This window comes from Exophiala dermatitidis (genome assembly GCF_000230625.1).
Source record: "Exophiala dermatitidis NIH/UT8656 unplaced genomic scaffold supercont1.1, whole genome shotgun sequence".
NCBI classification, from domain to species: domain Eukaryota; kingdom Fungi; phylum Ascomycota; class Eurotiomycetes; order Chaetothyriales; family Herpotrichiellaceae; genus Exophiala; species Exophiala dermatitidis.
Genome location: NW_008751646.1, coordinates 1,769,940 through 1,787,547, shown reverse-complemented (window position 1 = coordinate 1,787,547; position 17,608 = coordinate 1,769,940). Strand labels below are relative to the sequence as shown.

At 53.4% G+C, this 17,608-nt stretch overlaps 5 protein-coding genes across 5 annotated transcripts; 2 read left to right on the top strand and 3 right to left on the bottom strand.

Moving 5' to 3' along the window:
* Positions 1-171: 171 nt before the first annotated feature.
* Positions 172-4,043, bottom strand: HMPREF1120_00644 (uncharacterized protein; the record flags this gene model as incomplete). The annotated part of the gene is made up of 2 exons (XM_009154645.1): positions 172-3,751; positions 3,808-4,043. 2 exons carry the CDS (start codon positions 4,041-4,043, stop codon positions 172-174), a joined length of 3,816 nt encoding a protein of 1,271 aa, XP_009152893.1.
* A 735-nt stretch (positions 4,044-4,778) lies between these two features.
* Positions 4,779-6,579, bottom strand: HMPREF1120_00643 (NADH dehydrogenase; the record flags this gene model as incomplete). Its single annotated transcript, XM_009154644.1, has 2 exons — positions 4,779-6,322; positions 6,375-6,579. The coding sequence occupies 2 exons, from the start codon at positions 6,577-6,579 to the stop codon at positions 4,779-4,781; spliced, it is 1,749 nt and encodes a 582-aa protein (XP_009152892.1).
* A 1,031-nt stretch (positions 6,580-7,610) lies between these two features.
* Positions 7,611-9,777, bottom strand: HMPREF1120_00642 (uncharacterized protein; the record flags this gene model as incomplete). The annotated part of the gene is made up of 2 exons (XM_009154643.1): positions 7,611-8,714; positions 8,767-9,777. The coding sequence occupies 2 exons, from the start codon at positions 9,775-9,777 to the stop codon at positions 7,611-7,613; spliced, it is 2,115 nt and encodes a 704-aa protein (XP_009152891.1).
* Positions 9,778-10,630: 853 nt separating this feature from the next.
* On the top strand, positions 10,631-13,986 carry HMPREF1120_00641 (uncharacterized protein). The gene has a single exon (XM_009154642.1). It carries the CDS (start codon positions 10,811-10,813, stop codon positions 13,697-13,699), a length of 2,889 nt encoding a protein of 962 aa, XP_009152890.1. The 5' UTR covers positions 10,631-10,810; the 3' UTR covers positions 13,700-13,986.
* A 71-nt stretch (positions 13,987-14,057) lies between these two features.
* Positions 14,058-17,570, top strand: HMPREF1120_00640 (uncharacterized protein). Its single transcript, XM_009154641.1, has one exon. The coding sequence runs from the start codon at positions 14,566-14,568 to the stop codon at positions 17,131-17,133; it is 2,568 nt and encodes an 855-aa protein (XP_009152889.1). The 5' UTR covers positions 14,058-14,565; the 3' UTR covers positions 17,134-17,570.
* The last annotated feature ends 38 nt before the right edge of the window (positions 17,571-17,608 follow it).

Here is a 17,608-nt window from a genome sequence, read left to right as displayed (position 1 = left end):
CATACACAACATGTCAACATAATATACAAACGACAGAAGGTGACAACAACCAGAACCAGTTCAGAAAGTGGCAGAAGCATACATGCACCTGCGGACCAGGGCCTTTCGGAGTAAGTGAAAAGTGAAAGTTGTACAGTACTCACTCAACACCGCTAGGCTACCCTAACCGCATCAATAAGGCGGCCGGATCAAGCGACTTCCACGACTCGCTTTACCAATCTCGGTGTCCTTGGTGGCGGTCGCTCCCGGAGTGCGCGACGACGGGACAGCAATCCCAGCCAACAACGAGTCCAAGTCAAACTTTTCCCCTGCTCCTCCGGGCGCAGACGAAGCCAAGGATGCCATGCCAACACTTCTCCTACTGGTTGGCCGCGAGCTTCTGCGTGAACTGCGTTTTCCTCTTTCCCTTTCCCTGTCTTTGTCCCTGTCTTTCTCTTTTTCCCTTTCGTTGTTGTCTCGAGACTGGCCTCGACTCCTGCTCCTGCTTGTCTTTCGTGACCGATTGGGGCTGGTGGTATCGCGATGGTTCACAGCCGATGCCGCCGTGGTAGTGGTAGACTCAATCTTCTCCTGTTGTGATGACTGTTCGGCCTGTCGAGCCTCCCGCGGCCATGTGCCAGGAAGGTTGAGGGTCGAAGGAATCTTGGGCACGGGCGGAATGTCGCCATCGCCGCCGCCGCCTGCAGTGACTTGATGGTAGAACGTGGTACCCCCTGATGAATTAGGCGCAGGCGCACCATTTTCCGAATTTGCTGCTGCGGCTGCTGTTCTTCCCTCGGTGGTCCCGAAGTTGTTGTCTGAGTTTGAGGAGGTTTGCGGGCGATCAATGTCTCTTCCACGACCCGCTGCGTCTGTCGTATTAAATGTCCCCGTTGACCGCACATCGATGACAGAAGGGTTGCGGTCGTCGGCTTCATCCCAGCTCACCATACTACTTGTAGCGCTGCTTCTGGTACTTCTTCGTGAGCCGGCAATGGCTTTTCTGAGCGGGCTCTGCTGTCTCGTATTACCCGCGGCGTAACTTGAAAGAACCCTCTTCAGGTCGCTTACTCTCATGGTAGAGTCTCGACTCGAAGTAGTAGGCTCAGGCTCTCTGGCCGGTGACCCACTGGCGCTAGGTCGCTTTGCCCTCGTCAAGCTCCCCAGTCCACTAACTAGCCCGAAGACTGGTGTTGTGCTACCATTGGCATTGACGGGCGATTCTTGGCCACTGGCAGACCCCTGCCTGCGGGCACCGTTGATGTTGAGATGATTTCTGGGGAGCGACGAGGCCCCAGTCCTTGAACCTGTCATCGACGCCGCGCTTTCCTTCTCCGCGGCGGCTATACAGGCTTCCCTGCTCCAAGAGGATTTCATCTCATCTTTGATTTTCTGCGGTAGGCGGGCCTCCCTCGACGGCTTTTGTGCCGGCGCAGTCCCATAGCCGTAGCCAAAGCCCAATGTAGGCACGGAAAAGACGCGACCAGGTGAAGAAGGCGGAGAGGCGGGTGGAGTGAGGAGGGAATTGTCGTATGAAGTTGCAATCTCCTCGACCAGCGGCGACACTGACAAGAAAGGCTTGATTGTTTCGACTGCTTCCTCGACATAGTCGGCGCTCTTTTCGTTAGCCACTTGCGGCATTTGCCGGATTTCAGCGACAGGCAGAGCCGGAAACTTGACCTTGTCAAACCAAACACCATACCGTTTGCGCCGGGAGATCTCTGCATTGATCTCATGGCCAACACTGCTGGTCTCGATATCGAACTTTTCCGCAATGGTCCACAGGTATCCATGAACGAGAGTGGCGACATTGACCCTTCCTGCAGCAGACATGTCTTCCCCATTGAGAACGGTTTCTTGGAGGGTGAGTATCATTGGAAGGCCACTTCTGATGGCATTCACCCCAAGGCGCTCGACAAGCTTGGTCAACAGCAGATACAGGAGGAGGAGGTTGGCTTCATCCTCGACATCATCCAGGATACTGTCGTAAACGGCGAGATGTAGAAGGGCGAGAAAGCTTGACCGTGCTGGCTTGGGCTCCTTGCGGGATGCCCCAGAGATGGCTCTCTTCGCCAAGTTGACTTCTGCTGGAGGTTGTGTGGTGTCCTTCTTACCATGTGAAGGCTGCCTGGAACCGTCTCTAGGCAGGAGGGTGTCAGTCTTGTTTGTTTCCAGATGAAGCCAGGTCACAAGCGCGTCCACATAGGCCATCCTAACGTCCTTCTCTTCGTCCTTGAGAAGCCACTGAGTCCCCTCCCATACCTGTACTCCTACACGAGCGCGTGCTTCAATGGCGCCACTTGTGCTGTTGCGCCTGTTGTTGGCACGGACTAGTATTTGCTTGATGACTTGCATCGCGGTGAGTCTGGCGGTGTGGAACGAAAAGAACGCCGATGCATTGGGGTCTTCGTGGATACTGCCTGATTCTGCTATGGCCCTTGCTGCTGCAGCAGGATCGTTTATAGCTGCCGCAGACGTTGGAACATCCGACTGTGGAGATGGTTTCAAGCGCGCTAAGATTGCTGTGAGCATGTCTGAGATTTGGTCGGTATAGTAGATATGGTTGGAAAGCGAGGCAACACAGTCCTGAAGTTTGAGCAACAGCCTTTGTCTTGTCGGCGATGCAATCAGTTCGGCTTTGGAGGAAGTGCGGCTCGTTTCGGTGTCCGCGAGAACCGTAGATGGATCAAAGGCTTCTTTGGCCTCTCGAAACAATCCAATCGTGTCAGGGCGTTGTGGTGTGATAACGTGGGTGTTGGCGCTGCCGAGTTGAAGCAGGAGCAGCATATGGTGGATGAGACCTAGTAGGACATCCATAACACTCAACCCAATCAGGTTGACATTTGAACTCAGAAGCCAGTCGATCATGGTCGCAAGGACGAGTTGTTTTTCGAGCAAGCCTTCCGTGATAGGGCTCCGTACGAGAGTTTCCATCGCCGTCACCACGATGATAAACCGATCCTGCACAGGTGTCCACCGTGCGATGGCCTCGAATAGGGAGGTAGCCCATGTGCCCTCGCCGTCGTTTTCTGTAGTGAGGGATGCGGAGCTCTTCGAAGCAATGAACTTCAAGGTTAGGGCAGTGGCCAGCCGAGTCTGGCCTCGAGTGCTGCCGATCCCAGCGGAGAATATCTGCTTCAGGCATCTCAAAGCCAGTGCTCGAACCTCCTCCTCCGCAACCTTGTCGGCACCAGCCGTGGTCTCTACGGCCGTAGCTGGGTCTCCATCGGCCGTGTCTACCGTGGCAACGGTCGTGAGACTGGTACGCCTCCGCCTAGCCAGCTCGTCATCTAGCCTCTCGCTCGTGTTTGCCCGTTGTTGTAGCGTAGCTAGGATGTTTTCTTCCTCCAACGACATATTCTCCAGAATGACCGGTATCACTGTATTCAGCTGACGTGCGGACTCGGTCGCGAGGGCTTCCGAAGCCACCACCGCTCGGATCGCGCGCAGACCAATCGTCCGCCATCTTATCGAAAGCGGTATCGAGTTCCCAGCCTTACTGTCCGCCAGATTGGATTTTGCGGCGTAGCCAGCGTAGAGTTGCACGATCGATAGGTATTGTTGGGCGCGTTGTTGGTCGGCATTGAAAGATGCGGCGTCCACATGTCTGCAATAGGCTTCAAACGTAGGTATGGTGTCTTCCACCATGTTCACATCTTTAGATCGTAAAATGGAGTCCAGGACGGTCAGGACAGACCGCGAGTATAGGGAGAGATCGCGCGGCGCCTTCTCGATTATGGCACTGAGGATCTGGAGAGTGACCTGGACATTTCTGTACACGCAGGCATTAGTAGATGTTCAACCAGCAAAAAAGGCCAACATTCATACCCAAGCTTTCCTTTCCAGACATCACTGGCATTCTTCTTCTCCAGAAATGCTCCAACCTTCTGGAGCTTGTGTCGTCGCGTACTCGCGTAGTATAGGAGATAGCTGAGTTCGGACGAGTTGGGCTTGACTTCTTGGACGGTCTTTTGGTATTTTGGATAACATTTCAGAACCAGTACTTGGTGCTTAGGCCGACATTTTTGGCTCGCGCTATGAATGGGATGAAGAAGAGAACTCATGGTGGCTGAGGTACAGGCGGGTTGTCGACCGCGCCGTCATAAGGCAATGGCTATACTTGAGGCAGGCGTCGTCGCAACATGATCGTTCAAGGCACCATAACGCGTCTTTGGCAAAGACTCGAGGGGAAAAGCGCGGGGGACGAGCGGTGGGACAAATGGCCTGTACAAAGCGCCGTGGCACGTTCTTTGCTGGTAGGATTAATGGACGTGGGATCTTCTGGTCGCTGAATGACGAGTGACATGCGGTACTTGGAGTAGTCGTCGGGTGCCGTGGATTATGAGCTCCAGGTGATTCAGCTCAGTACTTGTTGAGAAATGTCTGGCGTGTTGAACTGGCAGTGCTGCTGTCAACTTGAATCTCGTGCAAAGTCCATATGGTGGCAGCGTAAAGCACAGCCAGGTACATACGTATGCCTTTGCGACAGCTGTTGATCAGGCCGGCGCGGTGGAGTCCTAAAGTATTGTATAATAAATGCACCGGGAACTTGCACTGGGTCCTCCAACAAGTCCGCAACCTCCGGCGACGCCGCCTGGAATCACGTGACTCGCATGATTATGTAATTGCCTATCAAGTCGTGCGCTGCATGAGAGAGCATCATGATATAGACCATGTTCTGCTCCTGTACTACGTACGAGGCCCCTACTCGGCCGCGATGAAAGGATAAACTAAGTTGAAGTCGGTCTCACCTTTTTTCCTGCGGCGAAACTAAACAATTCAGTCTTCAAGTCCCAGTCTCAAAACCTCGAGATGTCTCTCCCGAACCACTTGACAGCCAGCCACTGCATCGGTACAAGAAACTTGTTCCTCCAACTCAGAGTCATGGTGAGATAAGCGCCGCGCCAAAGCAAGAAAGCAATCCAGCCTTTCAGGCCCTTGGCCATGCCCTCGCGATCGGTGTTAGGTCCTTGCAGCACAGCATTGGCCCCTCCCACGTAGGTGAAAACGCCGAGATTCCTAAATGTGAAGCCAGGGGTGCAAGCGAACGATTCAGGGTCCGGATGCTTATTGAGTGCATTTCCCAGCCATAGGGCTTCTTGGTTAGCCACCTGCGCTGTGGCCGGAAGAGCACCGGTCATCAATTTTGTGGTGTCGCCGACCGCAAAGACGTCTTTCATGTATGCTTTGGGGACAAAATCTTCGGGCTCGCCGTCGGTAGCCTGAGCGGCAAGATTGACGCGAAAGTGGTCGTCTACGAGGATAGACCCGGAGCGACTATCCCGTTGGATCGTCCACTGACGCTGAGTGGGATCTGCCACTTTCCCTTGGTAGATGTGAGCCGAGTTGGAAGGAAACCGTTGCACATGGCTGAGGGCCTTTGCCACGAAAGGATTGGCCATCAGCCCTGTACTCCAGACGCACATTCCAATGCCGACATCGCCTTCTTCTTTCGTTCGTATGGTGTACACGCGACTGGGCATTTGTTTGTCCTGATTCTTGGCCGCCTCTGGATCATTCGGGAACCCTTTCCGTAGCTCCTCCACATGATGTGAGGTTTTGATCTCGACGTTCTGCCGTCGATACTGCTTGACTGCATAGTCTGCTAGTGCGGCGTCGAACATCGGCAAGACCTTTGGCGCAACATCGTAGAGGCTGATCCGGATGTATTTGAGGAGTTCGGGATGAATGCGTGATATGTCTTCCCTGATCAGATCGGATAGACAGGCCGCGAATTCCATGCCTGTCGGACCACCGCCGACAATGGCGAAGTGGAGCAGATATCTCTTTGCCTCTTCCGGTACAATGGGCAACCGTGCAAGTTCGAACAGCTCCAAGATCCTCCGCCGGATGGCCACCGCATCTCCGACATCCTTCAGGAAGTACGCATTCTCCCGCACACCTTTGGTGTTAAACGTCTGGCTGTACGTACCGACTGCAATGATCAACTTGTCGTAGCTGACGGGGAATGTCGGCGCCTGTTGTTTCCCCGTTCCGCCCAGTTTCACATCCTTCTCAATGAATCCCTCAGGGAGGGCATACCCGTATGGATTGGACTGTTGTTCACTTGGTTGACGCGGTCCGGTCAAGGCATGACCTACGTCTGGGTCCAACACGGAGGGCTCAACCGTGACAGTCTTGTCGGCGAAGTTGAGGTCGTCAGCCCATCCTTGGATGTACTCCACTCTTCTGTTTCTCTTCCTCACTGACTCGAGCACATTCCGAAACTCAAGAGTGCCGACACAGGTATCGTTGAGTAGAGGAGTGAATACAAAGTATGACCGCGGCGAGATGACCACTATGCGATACTTGTTTGGATCCAGTCTGCGTGACAGAACGAACCCTGTCCGTATATATTAGTAGGGTCCTGTTAAAGTAGTCTGGTGACAACAAACCTGCCCAACCACTTCCCAAGATAACCACCTTTTCTCGCCCATCGCCGTCCTTGGAGTCTTTGGCAGTTGTCACAGGCGTTGCGTACCAACGACGGGGAGGGAAGGCTCGTGCCCGGAGTTGTCGCTGGCGGCGGCAGGCTTTGCAGACCGTCCCAAGCTGAGGCTGCCACTTCAAGTTTGGCATCACGGCGGCACGCGTAGGCATCGCTTCAGTCAGTCCATATACCTCAGGCGCCAGCACCACAAAGCCAGCAATATTACAATGTTGTAGTAGCAGATGGAAGTTAGAGGTACCAGAGCGTCAAGTGGTCCAGTACCCGCCGGCTACCTGCGTATCTGATGGATCCTTAACATGTTGCTTGCTCATCCCGCTAGGAAAAACATCCTCAGGCTCAGGGCAGAATGCCGTCGTGGAATTGCGCACGATCCACTGGCACGGCCAGCGGCGTGAACGCAGGTTTGCGTCATTTCCGGTGATGCGTCCCGGCCTTGTGGCATTGAACTCAGGGAGTGGATTCCGGAAGGTCAGGAAGATGGATACCTCAGATGTGGCCGAGATACAACCAAGCAGCCACTCAGCGAACGCAAAGTTCCATATCGCCGCTACTCAAAAACTTCCTTCTCCTACCGTTCGTCCGGCAAATCAAACCATCCCAGAAAATATCGCAGGGGGACGGAGGACCCATATCTTCTTCACGTCTACTTTTGTACAGCAACGACCTTGTGATGAATGTCAAGATAGGAGAAAGGGGCGATTGGGATAATCATAGTACGAGATTATCGCCGTAGTCGTGCTTTGAACTGTGTAACAACAGGGTCAACTTGAAGGCTCCAAAGTCTTCTCGCATCATCATCATTTCCTGGACGGACCGTGGCCCGTTCCACGCCTAGTAGCAATCCTATCTTGGATGTACGTACAAACCACATTGGCCGCCTTTGCTTTGCCGTGGTCAACATGATTCCCTTTGCTTCTTGCGCTCCAGACTCAGAAAATCTCATCAGGCCGCAGCTGCGCCTCGCCAACCTTTCGCCCAAACTTGAAATGGAAACCCCAATTGCATGGTCCAGGATACCCGGCAATTTCTGCCAACCTGTTCGCCAAATCCAAATACCAACGCCGTGCTATCATGCAACGCTTGCAGTGAACGAGTGACAGCCGAGTCGAGGCGAAATGTACAATCGACCGGCCATGGGATGTTATATTCATGAAGAAAAGATCCAACGGAGGCGTTCTGGTCAGCTCTCCGACTTTTGCCATGAGTTGAGGTAGGCCATTAGGCCAACACCTATCAGGACCACCCCAAGCATTGAGACATATGGAGCCGACTGAGTGAGTGAATCTCCATTGCTACCCCTATCCTTCAACACAGTAGCAACCGCGCGCTCGATGTGATCAGGTAATCTGGGCGCCCTCACATGGCCGTTGCTATGTGCTGGCCACTTGATGGTCGAAGCCGAGTCGGATTGACGCTCGTCAACTTCATCCATCGCAGTATCTCTCTCGTTTTCAACTGGTGATCGTTGACGTCCGAACTTGCTGACAGAGTGATCTTCTTTCTGGTTTTCTTCTCGTAGCTTGTTAATCATCTCTGCCAGGCTCTTCCTTGCATCCGCGGCGTCTGCTTCAGCAGTCTCGGCCCGGCGTTTGAAACTGTCCATGTCTGTCCTTAACTTTTGCATCTCTCCCAGCACTTGGTCCAGATCTTGTTGAAGACTTCTTGCCCTTTCATCCGCCCCGTAGTCTTCCTCGCGGGTCCTGTTCTGGTCCAATGGTGTTATTACGAGGTCTGTGTCTTCGACGGGTTCAGATTGCTCCTGTACCACTGAAATCGGTCGCGAGGCTGCATGTTGCTCCAGTCGACGGGCTCTCTCTTCGGCGTCCTCTCTAGCTGAGCGTTCTTGTTTTAGCATATCCTCCAGCTGTTTAACCTTGGCTCCTTGAGAATCCAGTTCTTTCTTCGCGATGGATAACGCTTCAATCAAAGATAGCATCTGGCTGTTGTGAGGATTTGTCGGTGATTGAGACGTGGTATTGCTTGGCTTAGCAGTTTCGGTTCTTTTTAGTAGGTGCGTAAATGATGTCGTGACTGGACTTGCTTTGGCGCTGTCCGGCTTTTCAGGCAAGGGTTGCTGCGGCGGTGGCGCAGGCGGATCAGCGAAGCGGGCGACATGGTCTATCTTCGACCCTTTGGTTCGCCCATTTGATTGTTTCTGGGAACTGGTTTCTTTGGACAGTGACGGAGGCTGCGAATGCTCGCCTCCGCTGGTCAAGATTGAGTTCAAGAAAGAACCTGCTTGATCCAGTTCTTCTGCCTGTTGCTTTGCTGTGCGCATCTCAGTCTATAGATGGTCCGTCAGCTTGCACAGTTAAGGTAGGCTGTCCGCCACTTACCGATAGTGTCTTAACCAGCTGCTCAACATTCAACGGCGATCCCCAGAAATTCAGTTGCCGTTGTTGAGCAGCCGAGCTTATCTGACTTCCGGCCACACTTGAAGGGGTCGATGCCCGCCCATTCATAACGGGGCCGCCAGGGCGACTGCGCGAATGTATCATAGGTGAACTCACAGGCGACGGGAGCAACGACCCGCCGTGGGAAGGGTCGAGATCACCAAAACTGAGGTCCAGAACGTTGTTTGAACTCCCAGGAAGGCCGACATATTCCACCTTTGCGGACACTTTGTGATGCACAATGGTCTTCTGATCTTCACTCACGATATCAATCCCCAGCTCCAGAGTATCGTGCTGACGAAGCTCATGCGGCTCGGACTCCCGGTTTTCTGGAGAAAGTCGCTGCCCGTTCACAAATGTTCCGTTGGATGATTTCACGTCTCTGATCCAGACCTTCCCGTTCCGATCAGCCCACACTTCTGCATGTTGCCGTGACAGCACTTTTGAGTCGAAGTACCCATTCACAGGGGTTGGCATAGTCTTTGCATTGGTTTGCCGCCCAATTCGCAGCACTTCCGGGTAAAAAGGCAGACTTATTTGTTTTCTTTCAAAAGTGCCATTCATGGGTAATAATGCCAATATGGCGCCGGGTTCGCCAGCAGATTGCCCATTCACGACTCTGGATCCGTTGGCAGAGCCTGTGGGACTCTGACCCGGTAACGCAAGCGGAATTGAACTTTTTCCCCCGATGAGTGAGTTGCCAATAGCTGTCTGAAGTGATCCATTTGCACGGGCGTTTGACACGCTGGCCGTAGATTCGGACTTGGAAACGGGCCAGAAGCCTCCTCTTGCTTTCTTTTTTCCTGCCTGGCCTGCCTCGCTGGGGGCATCGTTCTGAGAGAGCGTAACCGTTGAGCTGGATGAACTGGTGGAGGAGAGGGAGGAAGAAGAATTGCTCCTGTGAACAGTTTTGCGCTGTGGCAGGAACATCCGAGACACTTCGTCAGTGCTCATTGCCGAAAACCCTCCGCCGGTACTACCGATACCATTCCAATTAAGTTTAGAAATATTTTGAAAGTTAGGAGGTGTTGCCACAGCAGTCGTCATCGAGGCGTCGTCAATGTAGAGCAGGGCTGCAAAGTCTCCTACGGAGGAGGGCTGGTAGTCGTCCTCAAAGACAAGGTCCGAACAATGTATGACTAGTGAGTGTTCTCCAGAAGAGTAAGGACAGCCCGCCGACGATTCGTAACTCCGTCATGTGTCGAACTTTGGATCCGAAGGGGCTTCCGGTCTATGGGGCCATGTGTCAGTGAACTTGAGTCCTCTTACAGGGAACAATTAAATTTGCAGGCTGCGGATGGCCTCCAGGTTGGTTCAAAAACATACAAGCACAGTTAGGGACTGACGGTGAGATGAAGACTCCGCGGACAAGAGGATTGCTCGCGTGCAATGATCAGGTCAGCGGGGGTATGGTGAGGAGGTCTTGGAGCTGGCCGCAGTGGTGCAGGCGTAACGGGACAGGTAGACACGAAAGGGACTCTTCATGGAGGAGTCTTGATCCAGAACAGTAGGCAAGTTGATAACGGTGTCTGAGTTCTGCCGGATCGTGTTGACAACTCCTTCGAGGGTGCGACTCGTGGATTCAGATCAAGTCGGTCCAAATTGACGCTGGGAGCACTGCGCGGGCCGTCGGGAATGGTTTAGCGTCTGCCAAGTGGCTGTAGCGAGCAGAATTGCATGTGTCTGACGCAATACTTGCAGCTGTTCTCATGCGTTTGTTGTTGTCAGACTGTCAAGCTTTTAACGTTGTATACCTAGGTAACTTTAGCAGTAAGTGGAGGTCATGCCTTTGTACTCCTGGGCAAGTCAGCCGACCGCAGGCAGCACGTGATTGTGATTTTGGGCACGGCACTGCCATACTGCACCTGGTCTCTGTACAGATACTCAGCACATTGGATCATAGTCAATAACAATACCAGGACGAACTGCGTCGACCTCTAGCAAACCTTACCGGATGCAATTTTGACATCCAGGGTCGAAGTGCATCATGAGGTGGTATGGGCTTCTGGTCGTGCTCTCATATGTCCTCCTTCCAGCGAGCGCCATCTTCGCAGACGATGCATTCCATGTAGACTATCACCATGCCCTCCTCGGAAGCCCTCAAGCGCACGCTACCTTCTTCCACAAGCCTCAGACCTCTACGAATGCTTCTCTTCTATACACCATCTCGGATAAAGGTGTGCTGGGGGCTGTGAACCCTAAAGACGGTTCTTTACTCTGGCGCCAATCACTCGCAGGCCGTCCAGTTGATAATGCGTCCACTTCATTCCTGGTAGCCGGGGAAAGAGATGGTCAAATTATCAGTGGTTATGATAGAACTGTTTCCTGTTGGGATGCACTGAATGGACGTCTCATCTGGGATTACAACGTTACTGAAGGGAGCACGATCCGAGGGTTGCAGGCGATTCCTGTCGCAGGGTCAGGCCCAAGCGGCCTTCCTCAGGACGTTCTTGTTCTGGCTTATCCTGAGCAACCCGCCGCTCACGCAACTCTGACCCGGCTCGCTGGTGACGGCAGCGGAGTCAAATGGCAGCATGAAGATTCCAGTCTCTCACCCGGTTCCTCTGCTTCAATCGCGACATCTTTGCAGCACGTCTACTACATCACCAAGTCTCATGGCTTGCTCGCAAGTAACAAGGCCAAGGTTGTCACGTTGAATGGCGCCACTGGCCATGAGGTGGGACAGCACAGTGTCGCTGTCGACTCAGAACCATTAGGGGATGGTGGTCACTACTCAATGGGGTCTTGGTCCGCGTCCCCCTGCTTGGTATCCGCCGACAGCTCCTCCAAGTCGCTTAGATTCAGCTTTCTGGAAAGTCCGAAGGTTGCGACCCTTGCACTCGACGACAAAGGTGAAGATGTGGAGAGTATAACAGTGCATCATGCCCTCGGTCGGGATGCTCTGACACACTTCCTCGTTCATGTCAGAGGAAAGACGCGCGAATGGGCGGAAGTCTACCACGTGGACCCCACGTCCGGAGAAGTCTCGAGAGCCTATGTTTTACCAGCCACTGAAGAGAAAAGTGCCTTCGCCGCAACCAGTAGCGGCTCAACTGTGTATTTCACGCGCAGCACAGAGTCCGAAGTTATTCTGTATTCGTCTGAATCCCATGGGCAACTAGGTCGATGGAGGAAGACGAAATCCAGCGGCATTTCAGGCAGCTATCCAGTCCATGCTGTCGCCGAAGTTGTGAGCAAGGGAGACGTTGCCTTTGCTCTCCGTCTTGCCGAGGTATCAACAAGTGGTGATTGGTCCTTGATCCGCAATGGGGAGCTACAGTGGACCAGGGCGGAAATGCTGGCATATGCAAAGATTGCAGCATGGGGGGAAGACGAAGGTCCGGACCATTTGGTCGAAGAGCTCGACCTTGAGTCCTCGGTTAATCCTTTGACGGCCTATACAAACAGGATCAAGCGCCATCTCACTGATCTCATGAACTTGCCCGCTTACCTGCAAAGTCTACCACAGACCATTTTGAACTCAACCCCTGATTCGGACAATGCTGCTCGCAGAAATCTTGTTGGGAGCAAAACAGTCATTGTGGGAACTGTGCGAAAAGAGTTGCTTGCCCTCGATGTTACCAACTCTGGCGTCCTCAAGTGGCAAACGGATCTCTCCAAGCATATGGAAAACAATGCCGAGATGAAATCCATCATTGTGGATGAGGGACGGGCTCGCATTTATCTCTCAGATGGCGCTCTAATCATCGTCAATGCTTCCGACGGAAGAGTTCTCGAACATCACGCCGGGAAGTTCCCTATTTCGAACCTGGTTAGAATACCTGGAACACCTGCACCAGCAGTAATCGAGGTCGAAGCAGACGGTGCACCCCGGCTTGCAGAGATCTCTAGTTCCATACAGCCCCTGGAAGGCAGCACTGTGGTAACAATCAGTGATGATGGCACGGCTTCAGGCTGGACCATCGGCCAGGGAGTCGAAAAGACTTGGATGCTCGCCCCGCGGAATGGGATGAAGTTCGTGAATGCTGTAGCTCGAGCAGAGCATGACCCGGTGGCATCAATCGGCAAGGTCCTAGGTGACCGATCCGTCCTATACAAGTATCTGTCCCCGAACCTGGCGTTGCTAATTGCCGAGTCTCATTCCGATCTAACGGTCTACTTGGTTGACGCTGTTACTGGAGCCATTCTCCACACCGCAACACATCAAGGCCTGGTGCCGGGGACTGACATTCCTGCCGTCATTTCCGAAAACTGGTACGCTTATGCCTTTACCAGTCAAGACCCGATCAACGGAGGAATTGCCACGCAGATTGTGATATCTGAGCTCTACGAGTCGTCAACTCCCAACGATCGAGGACCTTTAGGTTCACGAACGAATTTCTCCGAGTTTTCAATCGATGCAGGGGTTCGACCGCATGTCATCTCGCAAGCTTATACCGTCGCCGAGCCAATCTCCAATCTGGCTGTTTCGCAGACCGCACAAGGCATCACCACGCGACAAGTGCTAGCGACGCTACCAAACTCAAATGCAATTGTTGGTATCCCCCGTGAAGTACTGGATGCTCGTAGACCAGTGGATCGGGAGCCGAATGTCACGGAACGAGAAGAGGGCTTGCTGCGGTATTCCCCAAATATTGAGCTGGATCCTAGAGCCTTCCTAACACATTCGCGGGAAGTGCTCGGAATCCAGAGAGTCATGGCATCGCCGAGTTTGCTGGAAAGTACCAGCATTATTTTTGCCTTTGGGCACGATGTGTTTGGCACACAGATTGCGCCCAGTATGGCATTCGACGTGCTCGGAAAAGGATTCAACAAATTTCAGCTTGTTCTCACCGTGGTGGCTCTGTTTGCCGGGGTACTGGCTCTCCGACCTCTGGCACGGAAAAAGACAGTGGAGGCGAGGTGGAAGCAATAAAAGCTGGATGGAGTTCGGCCTGTGCATGGGATGGAAACAGCTCGACTGCATGCATGATTTGAATGATGACTTGGGCGGGGATGTGCATGGTTTTTTCACTGACCCCGAATACCCCCGTTGAGATGGCAAAATAGAACCCGTTGTGCTGCGTACCACGGCGAGATCTATTGTTGCTGTAGTGCCGCGTACAACATTGTACAATACTGGATAGTCCTGATGAGTTGATAAGGTACCTTGCTCTCAAGGGCCAATGCTGTACAATGTAACTGTTGCCCTTTTAGTAGCCGGCCGACTGCTCCTCTGCTCCTTTGGCTTCGGTGGCTTTCATCCGTCCGAGTCGTTGCCTAAATCACGTATGGGCTTATTGGATATCACCTTCAGCCACATTGCTCGGCACCAGGAACAGCCCTGTCGCTGAGTCTGGAGGTGACCTTTGTTCTGCTCCGCTGTGCGCCCAGCATTTTCGTTGATGCTTTCAAGTTCCGTCCATTCGCTCTCCTTCAGCCACTGCAGGGCAAGTGTCATCCTGCAGACGCGGCGGGAAGTCTCATCTCATTAGCACTCAATCCCTCAAGCAGCTGTTGCGACCGGCTACTAGAGAAAGCGGGTTAAAGTCGGTTCGCGTTGGAGACCGAACACACAGTACTGCTAAGTAGTATCCCTGCGGGGCCTGCTAGTAGCACGTCCCTGTCCTGTCCCTCTCCGCTCCCCGGATTCTGAAAATCGTATCGCAGATCTCGAACCCACGGCTCCATCTTCCTCGTCTTCCTCTCACCGCGCACTTCAGCCGGTTTCCATCCATCTCTTCTTCCTCTGCTTCCCATCCGTTTTCCAGCCATGTGAGCACTCCTACGGTCGGCGGCGCCATGATCCCCCAGACGCCTTCTCTGACTGTCCCGCCTGACAGTTCGGCTCAGCAACTTCTTCGCCTAGGCAAACCTTTCGTTGAATTCCCGAGGTTCAGCATCCTCGAGCTGCAGGACGAGAAAGACATCGACGGCCAGCCGCTGCCCTTTTCGGAATGGCTTACCAAACGTCTACAGCTCGGCCAGCCTTTCGTGATCGCAGATTTTGACAAGCTAGATACCTGGCCGAAGACCGATCCACACGACGGGAGTCGCCCCGGCTTTGGCATTGAGAGGTTGATCGAGCTGAGCACCAAGAAAAATATACCTATCCGCAATTGCAGCACAGGACGAGACCTATCCTTTACACTCAAAAAGTTTGCCGACAGCGCAAGGCAGTCTTACCCTGAATTCCAGAATTTGTATGCCCGGGATCTGCAGTGTCCGCAAGAATGGCTGGAACAATGTCGCAAAATTCTACCAACCGAGTTGCAATGGGGTGGTCGCTTGGACCTGTTCCAGTGGCTGCCTCAATGCGCGAGGAGCGAGGTCATGATGGCCTATGTTGGGAGTGAAGGCAGCAGCTCGGGATTTCATCGATGCTTCTCAAGTACGGTTGCCCTCAACCTTCTCGTGGAGTCGGACGACCGCCCGGTGGTCTGTATCGGGACCGACTTTGACTCACAGAAGAAGTATGATTCTTTCATGGCCGCTCGGGGTGTATCACCTCACTTGGATTGGCTCAATCTGGGGACGGAAGAGCTACTGAAAGCCGACTTTCCCCTCTATGCCTACGATCAGCGCGTCGGCGACCTTGTCGTCTTTCCCCCAGCGACGGCTCATCAAGTCTGGAACCCGTCCACACTATCGGCCAAACTGGTCTGGAACATTCTCCACCCGCTATCTCTCGAGGTGGGCTTCGAATATGTTCAAGCCCCCTTCAACCGTCTATGTCATCCCGACGTTGCTCGGACCAACCTTTCTTTAGCATGTGCCATGTTATCCCTACTACAAGACCACCAGAATGTCACAAACGCGTCTTTACCACTACCTCCTGACCTCCCTTTGCTCTCGCGGCTGTTCCGACAGATGGTCCACGATGAATCTATCGAAGCTCAGCCGGCAACCCCGATTAGTCTTGTGCCGATCCAGACCGGAACCATCGCAACGTGCAACTTCTGCAGCACCGCCATATGGAATCGACACGTGCGGTGTACGCAATGCGCTGATTTCGATCTCTGTCTGCTCTGTTACTTGAACGGCCGATCCTGCGAGCATTTGCAATCATATGCCTGGGCCGAGCTTATACCCGCTGAGCTGTGTACCAGAGTACTGAACCGCGCCCGAGAGATCCTCGGGTTTCAGCCAGAAGAGCCGCGTGCTTTGGACCGCCGGAAAACACTGGGGACGGCAGTGAATGAACTCATGCGGGCCAAAACCTCGCCCACGATGAGACTATGCCATCTGTGTCGAATCGAGCACCAGGAATTCAAAGGTCGTCGATGCGACAAGTGCACCGCCTTCTTTTGCTATCGGGGTCTGTTCCGTCACTTTGACAAGTATCCGCCAGATGTTCTACGGCACAAGGGCAGCTGGGTGTGCCCCAAGTGCGAGGAAACTTGCAACTGCCGCTGCTGCCACTTCGCTACAGCATACGTGAAGAGTGAGAAGCCGGCAAGCAAACGCAGAGTCAAAGCCTGTGATCCCAGGGGCAAACAGATGGGCTTTGCAGACAACGTTTTCGATCAGAAGCGGGGACGTCGCGAGAGTCATCCAAATGGGACCACAAGCACGACATGTTTACCAGGCTTGGCCACTATTACGGGTAAAAAACGAACCATATCTTCCTCCGCCGAACCTGGACCTGCCACCCCATTGAGGAGGATTGAGTTGCCTACTCCAGAACCGGATAAGTCATTGAACGGCAAGTTAGGCGTCTCCCGTGACAAGTCGGAGCTCTTGACTGAGACGCCATTTGCGGGAATCAATGGTACATTGCCCACGCTTTTGCCTAGCATGAAGAGCTTCACGGACGGTACAGATCTCCACGGGGTACACATTGATGAGAGACACACCAGGGTGAGTGCATCTCCAGGCATGGCGTCGCTTGCATCAACGGCTGTGACGAGAGGGCACTTGCAGTCAACGCCCAGTTACAGTGAGGACAACACGCTACCGCCGATGCTTGGGCACAGCACACCCAATAGTAGATTTCTGCCGCAGCACAGTTCCAGGGGCATCCTGGCCACTCCGGGACCTACTTCAATGGCATCCCCCTCCAAGTCCGCGGACCCCGGAGACTCCAAGGCTCCTGCTGCGGCTCTCGATGCTTCGATAACGGAACTCGAAGCTCGTGTGCGGAGCCTCCGGAAATATGAAGAAGAATTCATTGCGCTGAACTTGGACGACAGCAGGAAGATGCTGGCTTCACAAGTGGCCGAGTTGGAGAACCAGATCAGGGCGATGAAACGGGAAAAGAGCCTTTTGCTGATTGAAAGGCTTAAAAAAGAAGGCTTTGGTGGACTGGCCGCGGTAGTGGGTAAAGAGGTTGGGCTGGGAATTGACGCATTGGGTGCTGGAGGGTTGTAATTGATCCCCAGGGTGCTAGCGACATGGGCGGCCCAGATGCTATTCCGTGAGAGGAAGCCAACCGGCGTCGATTTGGGTATAGATGAATCGGCAGATGTCGTTGATATTCGACACTCGACGATGGATGGTTTGTTTGTGCTTTACTTATGGTGAAGGAATATGACGGCGTAATATGGGCGGGAAAGAAGGACAACAACCATAATGTACCAGCCATTGTGAAGAGGATACCCGGGGCTTGAATCGGAAATAGGGACAAACGACAGGAATGATATGGGATATTTATATTTTGACAGATTGCGGCCGCCTCTATAGACCATGCTTTTCCCCTGCGCACTTTGAACGACATGAGTAGCCGTTTATGACCATAGAGTTAATCTTCGAGGATACAATGGGACAGCCACGCAACTATAATGAGTTATCTAGAAGCTAGTAGGCGATATGGATTTGTTTTGGATCTTTTTCATTGCATATTGAT